We start from the raw sequence: 12,962 nt of genomic DNA, 5'->3' as shown, positions 1-12,962 counted from the left end.
AAATGCTTACTTAAGCTGTGGTCCTCCTGTCATTCTTTAGCAATTCATACATAGTACAATAGATCTTGCAGAGGAAACTTGTCTCACCATGTTTATTCAGGTGCTGGTCAGGGCACGCACTTGAAGAATTCAAACCTTTTGACTGCTTCCCCATTGATTCTCTACTCAGCTCAGGGCCCTTGGGTGGATGCACCTTTATTGCTGTGCTACTGAGCTTTTTTTCTTCTTTTTGTATCTTTAACTTGGGAAAAAGATGGGCTTCTGTCTTGAATGTGGATGCTGAGGTGGGGGGTTCAAAGCACTTAAGCCTATGGTTAAACAGTTGGTAATGCTACGGGAGTTGGTTTAAGTTCCTTCCCACATTTGTTTGTCTGGCAGTATGGTGAACTACATTGGAGGCTGAAAAATAACACAGAGAAAAAGAGGGAGAGAGGATTTTTCAGTCTGATCAGCTACCACTGCAGAGTGCAGCTCACTGCATAGCCACTCAAGCTGCTAGCTGGTTTCACAGAACAGCTGGTGGGCAAACTGGAAGGAGTAGAATTGCACACACTGAATGCAATACTTGTCAGAGCTGCCTCTGTGATAATACATGTGGAACAAGGAAAGAACTTTCCCCTGTGATAAACATAATGCAGTAATGGAGGTCCTCCACAGAGAACCTGAGTCTTTAGGCTGTTTTTATGCAAACAAGTGATTTGATGGTTCTTCTTTCAAAACTGAAGTTTTTTTTCTGAAAATGGACTTAGAATTTAAAAGTATTTAAGCTTTTCACACTTGTATCATTGCAGAATATGTCTACAGTGGCACAATTAAGTTCAATTCTTAGCTGAATTTTGATTAGCCCCCTATTATCACTGCAGCAAAATATTTGACCAGACTCAGATGTATTCAGTACTTCTGAGTTTGGACTTTAGGTGAGAGCCCAGCTCTTGCTTAAATTGTCCTAGCTTATGCACTGCATAGTGAGGATGCCAATGAAGTAAGTTGTGTAGTCTTGTTCCTCCAGTAGCCTGCCAGTGATTCTCCCTCAAAGAGTGACCAGTTTTTGTACAATAGGTACAAGTGACTGGAAATCAGTCCTAGAGTTTTTCAACACAGGGGGTCCTATTAGACTGTGCTAGGTAAAAGCAGAAACGACAAAAATGCTGAAGCTTGGAGAAGTAGCTTTGAATATACACAGAGCTGAATAAGACTTGGAGTGTACTTTAAACAGAGAACCTGTGTTCAGAGTTCATCAGTTTCTAGGGGAATTGTTTCCTAGAGAAACTGGTTGAGGATTTGGAGCCTGGATGTATCTGTGTTTTCAAAGAAAGAAATGGAGCCTATCATAGATGGCTGGCCCTTTCAAGGTAAAAAGAAACAAGGATGGAGTGGTTTCTGCACTCTGAGGTGCCCCAGAAAGTCACTTGCATTTCTGATGCTGTACAGGAAACTGTCAGTCCTCAAAGAGTCTCAAAGGAGAAGCTGATGTTCATAGGGATCTACAGTTCTTCTCTTCCACATGTTTCTTCCCCCATCAGCAGAGCTCCTGACATCACATTCTGGTGGTGAAGAATCTTCTTCTATGATTGAGACAGTAGCCTACATTGTCCTGGCTCATGTCTCCAAACCAGACTCGTCACTCAATGAAGCATCAACGAGCAAGCTTGTGCGCTGGCTCAGTAGACAGAGAAATGGCTTCGGAGGATTTGCTTCCACACAGGTAATAAACCATGGAAAATCATGGGAGAAAGAGAGAGATGCTGGGCCTGGAGTGGTGTGCACATCTCTCATATGCATGTCACTCTAGATCCATCCTTCACTGACAAATGTATATGAGCCCTGCTTGGAAAAGGGAGTGCCATGGGGAAACTCTTTTCTGTGTAGAGTAATTGGGATTACTCAGGGCCTGGGACTGCTAATCCCAGAGCTCAGAAGCTACCCTTTCCAGGTAACAGAGGTCAATCTGCTCCCTGTGGCATAGGTCTATACATTAATGGTATAGAGCCCACTTGTGTCAGAATGTGAATCTGGGCCATAAGGGCTGCCAGTTCTCCCTGCAGTGCCTGAATTAGTGTGCTGGATCTTGTACTGCACAGTTCCATAGCAAAGTGACTCTTTCTCTACCTTTAGGACACAGTTGTTAGCCTGCAGGCCCTTGCTCAGTATGCAGCCCTGATTCCTCAGGAGATCAGAGATGTAAAGGTGATGGTGAAAGGCAAGGAGGCTTCTCCATTGGAGTTCCATGTGCACAGGAACAACAAGTTGGTCCTGCATCAGGCATCTCTCCTTGCTGTCCCAGGGACGTACACAGTGCAAGCGACTGGCAGCGGCTGCGTTTATGTACAGGTGCGTATACATAAGGAACAGAGCTGTCAGGCTTTGCCTCTGATTATTGAAGTGAGGCTTGGCTCCAAGCAGGCACTATAGCCTCAAATTCTGAGTAGGATTTTGCTTTCTAGGCAGAATCATGTCAAGCTTGAAGGTACTGTGGTATACTGTGTTGTCATGCTTTCACTGCAACCCATCTCTGGTATCTTCTTCTCAGAAATGTCTCAGCTTTGCTGTCCCATGCTACAGAACCATATTATTATTAAGAGATCACTAGATCTGAAGTCAGAAGTAGTAAGACACAGAACAGTACCTGCTTCTATTTTGGATGTATGTTGCTGATGTCAAGCTTCAGGAGCTGAACACTATAAATTATGCCTTCTGATGTAATATTCCTTGGGTTGTTATCACACACAAAGATGAGGAGTGATGTAGTACCAAGGTCTTCTTATTCTAGTACACTAACACAACTGGTCCATCAGGAGGATACATCTTATTTTTCTGGCAGTCATGATAGTGATCCACTTATGAGCCATTCATGCAGCAAGGAATTCAAGCCACTCCCTGTGAAAACCTCCCTTACTGGATCACTTCTGTTCAGTCATCTCTTACAATACTCACGGAGAATCTGCAAGCAGTGTATAGACAAGAGGACTCAAAAATTATTTATTGTTAATGCATGTAGGAGGTAACTAGGACTCATAATCAGCTATACTTGAATATAATAAATAAACATAAGACATCTGATGAGTATCTGCTGGCCAAACCGTCAGTCACCAGGCAGATGGAGGAAGATTATCTTTGGAGGAGTGTGATCATCTGTCTTCCTGAGTTTTCCTCTTCTGATTCTTTGTTCTTTCTATCATTCTTTTGGGGTTTATACTTGTTTTGCCGGTATTTTTCCTCTGGAGACCTAGAACTACTATTAGCATGTCAAAAGTTAACAGTTACACTTCTTTCTCCTTGTGGGGCAGTGTCTTAGCTAATGTACTTTCTTACACCTTAACAGTATTTTTTTCCAATAAGACTGAATGAGGCCTTGTATCACAGATGGCTGAGTCTCCATCCTGAGGGTTACATTTGGCAGGTGTCTCTGATGCTATTGTGCTAAACAGCACATCTCTGAACAGAAAGTGCATCTGGCTCCAACTGTGTTAGCCACTGGTTATTCGTTAAAAGCTGAAGGCACAGGTAATCCTTTAGATCACTCAGGGAAGCTTTGGGGCACTTCACAGAGATGTTTTCTCCCCCACCAGACCACTTTGTACTATAACACCCCACCACCAAAAACAGAAGAGGTCTTTGTCCTGGATGTGGAAACAGTACCAAGAGAATGTGATGGTGTCAGGAAGGAGCTTGACATCCATGTGTCTGTCAGGTATGAAATCCCTTGAGGCTCCTTCTTCAGTGTAAAGAATTGGGAACCCAGTTGTATGACTAGAACCCTGTCTTACAGAAACAAAGACACAGGGATGATCTCTTCTTCTCCACAGATCCCAAAGAGATTGTTAACTGAGAATTAAGGCCTGTAGGAGCATGGCAATGCCCTGGCTGTGTCTTGCAGAACCACAGCAACTATCTCAGTCAGCATGGAGCAGCTCAGCAGCCCCCAGAGCACTAGGAGATGAGATGGCGGCATTCCCAACAGCCAGAGCTCCCACCCAGGCTTGACAGCCTGGGCTGAAGCAGCCCTGAGATGCATTATCCTAGGTAGTGGGAACCTCTGCTGGAACTAGACATCAGAAACTCCATTCCCTATCTATATTTCACTTGCATGTATCTGTCTAGGATGACAGTCTTGATCCATATTCTCCATGCCTTACTGTCCTTACTGAAAGAGAACATCGCCACTCTCAACCTGTAACAGCAAAAGTCACTTACATATGTTGGAAAAGGCAACATGAAGCATTAACACATTAACCATAACACATTTGCTGCACAGTCTGTCTCCATACTAAATGAGTAGATGGGGACGATTTTTTTGTCCCTTTCTCCCATCAGGTATACATGCTACTGAGCTTTCATATCACTGTAGAGCAGGGTCCATTAATATCTCCTAGAAATGCTATGATGCTTTCCACATCTAATGTGCTTCTCTCCTGACTCTTTTCAGTTATGTAGGGGACCGTGGGACCAGTAACATGGCCCTGGTGGAGGTGGAAATGCTGTCAGGGTTCATTCCTGTGCAGAGCTCTGTGAAAGAGGTAGGACTTTTCCTCTGGCTTTCCTTGAAGATAGCAAAATCTGTTTTCCAGATGTAGCTCAGCCAGAAATATCCAAAGATGTAAGAATTGCTGAAAAATGGTAACTACTTATCTTACTAAAAATTAAGTAAACTAAGCAAGTGCAAATACAGAGGGCTATTTCACAAGGCAACTTTCCGCTTGCACAACTGACTGTGCAGTTTTTCATATTCAGTAGTAAGGATTGCACATGCAGTAAGAAGTTAGACAGGAGCTGAAAAGCACCTAGTTAGAATCACCTGGGGTGCACTGAGACCATTGGCAGTTGCCAGTGCCTCTGTAAGGGATATTCCATAAAATGGTGTTGAATCTCTTAGGGTTGTTCAATGGCATGCTCCATTGTTCCAGGCGATAGCTAGGAAGATCCATCATAGCCTCCTAATAACCATCTTTCCCTTTGCTACAAGTACTGAAAGTAGGAACATGGCTCAAGGACACTTGATCCAAATCTGAAAAAATGTTTTCTAAGGCCTCTTGTGCTCCCAGCAATCTCAACACCATTATAGCTGAGGAATGCAGGCCTGACTAGGCTTAGTGGTTCACTGACAAATACCAAACTTGGTGTGAGACAGAGAAGGCCAATACACTGATGTTAACCAAGCTCATCTCTTGCCTTCCGATACAGCTGGAGAAGATACCCCTAGTGAAAAAGACAGAGATAAAACCAGACCAAGTCACAATCTACTTGGAAGAGGTAAGAGGAAGAACATAGGGAACTGACAACTGAAGAAGTAGCAATTGAAGTACTTTGCACTGGGACTTTCAGAGATGAGAAATACAAATTTCTAGTCTGATCAAGTGGGCTAAAATTTTGGCCAAAGAGGAAGAGTGTGGAAGAACCTGGAAAGACAGAGAAAGAAAGCTCTGATGAAGAAGGAGTAAAGCTGGTATGTAGATGACTTTGAGATGACCATTGCATTTCTGCTTACTTCTTTTCAGCTGGGTGAGACTTCTCTGAAGCTTAACATCTCAGTGGAACAAGACGTTGAAGTGCAGAATCTGAAAGCAGCAACAGTGCATGTCTATGACTACTATAAGCCAGGTGAGATTTCACTGACACTAGCAAAGAGTAACTATTACACACCCCACTCAGACATAATTCTGTCTGTGACCCTTATTCCCTTACTCCCCTTATTCCAGTGCACTTCCTCCTGCAACTTCAAGCTTGGGTTTCCTCTGTGTAAGACTTTAACATTCAAGTAGCAGAACCGCTTTCTTAGAAAAGTTCTTCAGATGAGACTGCCTGGCACTATGATTATGTTGTAGAGTGTTATGTGTTCAAAATGACACACTGTTTACTTCCTCTAGCTTCAAGCGACATCTCTGTGGAAAAAAGACTTCTCTGTCAACTTGCCATGTCTTTTCCAGCTCTTTAGCTCTCTTGAGAATACTTAGGCATTTGTTTCAAATCCATATTACATAGTGCCACCCTGATCCATTAGAAAGCAGAATTTAGTTGTATGTTTTTTATGTATAGCGTAACAATCCTACCTTCCATTGGGTTCTTCCATGTCTCAGAGGATAATAGGAAAATAATTTGTTACACTTTAAAGCTCTAAATGAATTATCAGCACGCAGAAGAGAGATCTTTTTGTCATTTTGAGTCCCTTTTCTGTGCTAGGTATGAGACAAAATAGCAGGTGGAACACTAAGAATTCTTTTTAAAAAAGAATTTGAGAACAAAATGGAAAAACTGCCACTGATGATTTAGAAAGCAGCACCACAGGCCTACATGTTTTATACTAAGTTCCATTCTTTTCCCCCCTTCCACACCATGGCAAGAAGAGGAGGACACTTCTTAATCCAGCCATTACAGATCTAAATATTGTCACCTAATATGGTCTCTCTTTGCTATTTCATTCTGTACAAGAATTTTTGTGCTTAGTACATAAAATTTAAAAAGTGTTACCTGACATGAAAATGCTAATTATCAGTAAATAGGCAAGGCTGCTAGGACACACTATTGAAAGTTTCTCTGTTTACAAAAAATGTACTTGCATTGCAAGGTACAATGCATAGGATGATCTTTCACAGTTGTATGGGACACATGTTGGGGAGACAGACCATTGTTCTGACCCACTGTAGACACTTTTTTGTTCCTACATTTACAGTCTGAAGAGTGAAACATTAAGGTAGTGGGATGGTTATGTCACAGAGAAAGAAGCTTGGCACTACCCTACCATGCATTCTGCAGCTTACCACTTTTTCTCTTTTGTTTCTACAGATGAACGCACAGCAAGAGAATATGTTTTCCCTTGCAGTTCAGGTTAGTGTTAACAGGCTTCCAAGGTGGGAACAGCTGGAACAGAGCAGAGGACTGGTGGTAAGCAAACAAAGCATCCCACCTGTGCTCTGTATTTAATCCCATCATGTGATGTAGGGCCTTTTTGGACTATGGTTGAGCATACCATGGAAGATTAAAAGGATCTATTTTTATTTCACTTCCATACACATGTGCAATTCTCACAGCATCCCAAATCTGAATGCAACTGGAAATGCCTATGTCAATGATAAAAGGATGTTGAAAACTCATCCCCTAAGAGCTTTTAGTCCTTAGAGAGCTTCCTTAAAATTCATCAGGCACTTTGTCTTTTCTTTCCTCTTTCTTTTCACAGATGTCTCGAAGAAGGTTTCTTACTAGTATGCTCTGGCTCTGGTTCCATAAGAAAAACTTCATTGCTCTTCCCTGCTGTGTTGGAAACACCCTGTTTCCTTTCATCTATGCCCTAAATTTCTGTGTGAAACCTGGCTGAAATAAAGTATGTGCAACCTGGAAAAAAGGCAGTGACTTTACAGTTGATGAAGATTTCAATGCCTGAAAAAGAGAAACATTGTGCCCATTATGGTTACATACTTTGCTTTTCATCACTACAGTGGTTTAACTCTCTCTCTTCTCCCCAAGTCCCATCTCTGAGCTGCCTTTTCAATTTAGTTAACACAACAGCCCACAACCAAACTCCAAGCAAAAAAAACCCAAACAAACAAACCAACAACCCCCCCCAAACAAACAAAAAAACAAACAAAAAATAAACCAAACAAAAACCCCAACCTTTTTAACCCTGCTCTGGTTTACTACACCGCCCTGTGAATCATCTTTCTGTCCTAACTGAGGATTAGGAACAGGCAAGGGAAGGCTAAGGAAGAAATACTTCACCAGTTCATTCAGACAGAAAAGGACTTTGCAACAATGCCTCAGGAAGGAAAGCCATGAGACCAAAATAAACATTCACTGCATGTTTAGACTCTGGCAACACCCAGTCCCATCATGTCAAGACATTAACCCAAATGACTAATCCTTACCTGTGGCACTATTTAAAAAAAGAAAAGAATCTGAGGACTTTTAGGATGCAACACATACAACAGGAGAATAGGGTATGCAGATGGCTCATCAGGATATGCATTGACATCAGCAAGGTAGCACATAAAAGATGGGCTACTAGATAAGAAAAAATGGGTGCTAGTTTCACAGAGCTGATTACCAAAAAAGAAGTTACCAGGACAGTTGTGCCATAAATATGAAGTAAAGCTATGAAGTCAACAAACCCAGGGCCAATGGAGAAGAAGTGAACAAGGTGAGCTATGAATTTGGGAAGTGATGATGCTTCTAAAGAGGAAGCACCTAGGAGACAACCAAAAAAAAGAAAAGGAGAAAAAGAAACGTAAAGTGAAGCAGGTCATGTGACCAGGGTTGTTTGTGAGATTCTTGTCTAGCAGCCCTTTGCCTAATCAACACAGCTTGCAAGGGCAGTAAACACTTGCACTCCTACTCATCATTACTTTTGAGGCTGTCCAGTAAGGACAGGAAAAAAGGAAAATAAAAGTCTCACAGCAGTGCTTAGGAAGCATTTAAGTGAGGTAGAAAACCTGAGGAACCAAGTGATTCCTTCTGTGGACAACTGATACAAAAAGAGGACAGCGCTCACCTCAAGTAAGCAAAAATGTGAAGGAACTGAACAGGCCTCCAAGGGTTTTTCCCCTACCATTGCCCCTTCCCAAGACATTACAGGATTCAAGAGACTGTTTGATGGTGCTTTGCCAAGGGATCAAAGTGGGACCTGCAATCTTTCAGTTGCCTTCCTGGCAAGTCTCTTCCTCTGCATATTTGGACTGGACTGAAAGAGCTTCAGGATCAAGGTCCTCTGATCTGGTTAAACTTCAGATAGCGAGGTTATAAATAAAACCTGAAGCCTGTAGCCCAGTGTGCTCATTGTGGCCATGAGCCAGGCTCTCCTGCCTCTAAATAGACAGGTGTCAGGGGTCTGTTTTACAGGTTATATGATCAGCTGGCCATGAAATTAAATCTAAATAGAAGAAGGCCCACCAAGATTACTCTACTTCTGATGATAGGAAGTCTTGTCACCTTGTACCTGTGCAGACTAGGTAAGTAAGAAAACCAAGTATGTGAAATAAGAATACAAACAGATATTTCCAGTCTGTGGTTTCAAATCAGATTGAGGTTGTTCAGCTGCAGTTGAGAGGGTCTGAGGAAGCTGACAAAGCAGAGAGTTGAAAAAGAGCTGCTGTGTGGCAAGCTTCCTTAAGATAGGAGTGTAGAGTAAAAGTCAATGAGGTCTCTGCCTCTTGGAGCAAACATTAGGGAGTTAATTTGTTCTGAGTGGGCAGTCTGATGCTTGCTCAGTTCTTCTGACTGTAGAAAGGTGCTCCCTGTCCTTAGTGACATCCATAGGATATACCTTCCAGTGCAAGAAAGGAACCTTTGCTATGTGTAAGCAAAGGTGGGGCAGATGGCCAGGAAACTTCCTCCCATCACCTCACCACAGCTGCTATGTGGTTCTTGGTCGTTCAGACGGTCTGGAGTCAACTGGGAAATTTCCTGCAAAGTTTGCAGCTTCATCTTGAGAAAAAACAAGGTCTAGAAGAGCATAGTACAGGAGGCAGCTAACAGGGAATCTGGTAACTAGCATCTCAGACAGCAGGCTAGATGTTCATTTATATGCCTGTACTATATGTATCCATACGGCACAGTATGCAGGCTCATCCTTTTGCTAAGTGCTGTTCACTCACCTGTGTATAAGGTTCATTTGCTACCACTGTCTTCCTGATAAACTGGAAAAAACTCCGTGAACTCCAAAGGTGCACTTTTCCTCTAGGGCCACTGAGTGTCACCATCGCTCCATGGCTTGCTCTGCAAGATGCCATTTCTCTAGACAAAAAATTCCTTTTCTAAAATGGATCGGAACCAAAAAAAAAAAAAAAAAAAGGTAATTGGGATGAAAATGGGCTGCTTCTTCCTGCAGAACCCAGAGCTGGGAAGATCTGCATCTAAAACGTGAGTTATCTGTGAAATGCCTCATTTTTAGGCAAAGAATCTGACAGGTTTCCAGCCAGACCCTCTAAGCCAGTCTCACAATTTGCAGCATGAGCCTCGGTGACAACAATTATGGGATGGAACAAATGCTTTATCAGGAGACACTAAAAAGTCCGTGATCCTATCATTTGGTGAGCAAAATGAGCAGAATTTGTAGAGAAGTACCAACATTCACAAAAATAAGGAAGGTGGTGGATAAAGTGAATGGAAAACAGCTCTTCAGCAAATCTTTCCATGGCAGACTGGGGGCATGTAATGAAACTAGTTGGTAATCAATTTAAAACAAAAAAAAAAAAAAGGTACTTTAGACTCCAAGAACTTGCTGCTACAAGAGCTATTGAAGCCAAAGGTATCATCAGGTTCAAAAACCTTCCCGACAGTCTAACGGAAAACCAGTCTACACCAAATAAAACAGGTTGTGATGTACCCTCCACCATCCCTACTACCATGCTTGAATATGGGAGTAGAACAAGAGGAATGGATTGTACATATTGGCCAGGTGCACCTGCTTTCCCTAAAAAGTACTAAGGGCAGCTGAATTCGGTGGACTGAAAGATCCAGTGGCTTCCTTTTTTGCTGGGTCAATGGAGATGAGTGAGAGCTCACTTGTTTCACATCCCAGCAGTAGCAAAGTGGTGTGCAAGTTCACAACAGAGATGCACACACAGGTTAATGCTGTCAGGAGACAGTACTTCAAAGGCATCCATATAAGCACAGTGTCACTAGCCTGATCCTGTTCCTAAGGACCAGAGCTCAGAGAAATGTGCCTTCATAGGTCTCAGGTTTCTGGCCGTAGAAACCTTTCATCCTACTTGCTGACTAGACAGACCACATGCACACAACAGAGAGCACAATCGCACAGAAAATAATTTAAATAATTTATTACAAATATAGTACAGGCTGTGGTGATCAGATGCAAAACTTGGGCAAACATACTGATTGCATTTGACTGGTTTTGTTTATGCCTGTGTTCTCTCCATTTGATCCACCTTGACCCCTCCACTTCCCTGCCTGTGATTTTTACCCCAAGCTCACCAGTGTAGATTTGTAAATCCTCAGATTCTCTTCATCGATTCCAACAACACTCCCAGCCTCCAAACACCCCCCAGTAACTCCTAAAGCCTCTTTATTACAGTATTTCCTCCTAGTCCTATTGCAGTAGCTCCTTTTCATTTGCATACATTCCAGAGAGTTTCCTCCCTTGAATCCACTTCAGTGGGTTTTGCAACAGGGACAAATGGCTTAGTCGTTCATCCAGTTGTTGGGGGTTTTAGGAGTGGTTGATTCACAGGGATTACTGTTAGCTGAGTTCCCTGCCTTGTCATTGTTTCTTTGTTCACTATCTGACCTTTTCTTTTGAATAACCTTAAATATCTCCTTAAAAATCAGCCAGTTTTCCATCTGAATTAAGAAAGAACTCTCAGCATTTAGAGCAGGTATGTTTGGTAACAGCCCAAATGCCCTCCTGTACAGTGTATTTTGCTGCTTTTCAGGCAGCAGCAAATGTTATTTTGTGATGCTAAGTCAATGAAAATCGACTCCAGTTGATAATGGAAATTATCTCCTGCGAATTGATAACCTGGCACTATCATTACAGAGCCAGATGGAATGTTCTTGCAACGTGAAGCTCAAACGTCATTTGCTGGAGCATTTATGCTGCTCATAGCCTCTGTGGTGCTTGAGCTTCTGCATCTTGTATACGTTGGTTCATGAGCTGTCATCCTTACAGGAAATTCACCAACTCTCATCTAGATGAGCCACTGGTCTGACCTGATGGACATTTGTCATTTTCTTAGAAACAAATGTATTGATCATAGAATGGCTTGGGTTGGAAGGGACATTAAAGATCATCTAGTTCTGACACTCCTGCTATGTGTAGGAACACTTTCCACTGGATCAGGTTGCTCAAAGCCCCATCCAACCTGGCCTCGAACACTTCCAAGGATGGGGCAGCCACAACTACTCTGGACAACCTGTGCCATTCTTCACCACCCTCACAGTAAAGAATTTCTTCCTAATATCTAATCTAAATCTTCTCTCTCAGCTTGAAACTATTGTCCCTTGTCCTGTCACTACATGCTCTTGTAAATAGTTCTCTCCACTTGTCATCTAATGATGACAACATTATTGTTAAAACTTAATAAGTTTGCCATAATCAACCACTTACCCTAAGCCAGGCAACTGACAGGCAACAAACTGATGCTCTTTGAGAATAATCAAGGGAAGTGAGGCCCAAGTGCCCGCATAGCACAGCTTCCCTTCTAAAAGCTGACAGCAATCTCTGGCACTGTGGTTTCTCTACCTTGTTTGTGCAGGTCTCCACTGTGCATCTCTGCATGTGGTGTACACAACATGGGCAGAAAACCTCCCAGGCACCATCATTACCTCTGTGTTCTGTCTGTTCAGAAAAGCTTGTTCCAGGTACCAACAGAAGCAGCTTACAACCTACATTCTTCTCCAGGGCAGAGGGTGACAGGACAGGAGGACATAGTCTTAAGCTGCACCAGGGGAGGTTTAGGCTGGGCATTGAGAGGAATTTCTTCAGGGTGATCAGATATTGGAATGGGCTGCCCAGGGAGGTGGTGGAGTCAGTAGCCCTGGAGGTGTTTAAGGGAAGACTGGACTTGGCACTTAGTGCATGGTCTAGTTCACATGGTGGTGTTTGGTCACAGGTTGGACTCGATGATTTCAGGGGTATTTTCCAACCGAACTGATTCGGTGATTCTGCGATACACAAAGCTACTAATGTTTAACAAGGTTAACCAGTCTCCAGAAGGACCGACGGTGAAGTGTACCCCAGCACAGGGGACATCTGCTCAGGTCGGCGAAAAGCACTCTGTGCCTGCCGAACCACCGGGCTGTGATGCTTATCAACACCTCTGTGCCTCGGTCCGCCACCCCTGCAGGCCCAGCACGGAGCCGCGAGTGCGGTGCCGGGCGGCTGATCCAGCCGCTCCCGCCGCTCCCAACCCCGCGTCCCGCCAGGCTCCCGCTCCCGTCACCAGGGCAACGGGCAAGCGGCGCCCAGGGAAGGGCACCACGTGCCCGGAAGCGCCTCGAGGGAGGAAGTGACGGAG

The 12,962-nt window shown here is 43.4% G+C and overlaps 2 protein-coding genes across 8 annotated transcripts in view; both read left to right on the top strand.

Moving 5' to 3' along the window:
* Positions 1 to 7,313, top strand: part of LOC113960576 (alpha-2-macroglobulin-like protein 1) — a 29,268-nt gene extending 21,955 nt beyond the window's left edge. For 2 of the 3 annotated variants that reach the window (XM_027631173.1, XM_027631018.1), the window contains exons 30-37: positions 1,524 to 1,705; positions 2,116 to 2,331; positions 3,570 to 3,691; positions 4,427 to 4,517; positions 5,182 to 5,250; positions 5,496 to 5,598; positions 6,781 to 6,822; positions 7,172 to 7,313. In XM_027631173.1, the coding sequence (XP_027486974.1) occupies positions 1,524 to 1,705; positions 2,116 to 2,331; positions 3,570 to 3,691; positions 4,427 to 4,517; positions 5,182 to 5,250; positions 5,496 to 5,598; positions 6,781 to 6,822; positions 7,172 to 7,197 (851 nt within the window). In that variant the 3' untranslated portion in view covers positions 7,198 to 7,313. The remainder of the gene's footprint in view (positions 1 to 1,523; positions 1,706 to 2,115; positions 2,332 to 3,569; positions 3,692 to 4,426; positions 4,518 to 5,181; positions 5,251 to 5,495; positions 5,599 to 6,780; positions 6,823 to 7,171) is intronic. The other variant, XM_027631102.1, reaches the window with a different exon arrangement.
* Positions 7,314 to 8,309: 996 nt separating this feature from the next.
* The window catches only part of PHC1 (polyhomeotic homolog 1), a 23,106-nt gene continuing 18,453 nt past the window's right edge, over positions 8,310 to 12,962 (top strand). For 4 of the 5 annotated variants that reach the window (XM_027631812.1, XM_027631761.1, XM_027631696.1 and 1 more), the window contains exons 1-2: positions 8,310 to 8,936; positions 9,668 to 9,846. In XM_027631812.1, coding sequence (XP_027487613.1) covers positions 9,746 to 9,846 — 101 coding nt within the window. In that variant the 5' untranslated portion in view covers positions 8,310 to 8,936; positions 9,668 to 9,745. Of the gene's footprint in view, positions 8,937 to 9,667; positions 9,847 to 12,135; positions 12,307 to 12,962 lie in introns of those variants that run through there. The other variant, XM_027631935.1, reaches the window with a different exon arrangement.

The sequence above is a fragment of the Corapipo altera genome, unplaced genomic scaffold, assembly GCF_003945725.1.
Source record: "Corapipo altera isolate COAL_440 unplaced genomic scaffold, ASM394572v1 0, whole genome shotgun sequence".
Lineage (NCBI taxonomy): Eukaryota > Metazoa > Chordata > Aves > Passeriformes > Pipridae > Corapipo > Corapipo altera.
The sequence above is the reverse complement of the archived record's forward strand: the minus strand, read 5'-3'. Positions and strand labels throughout refer to the sequence as shown.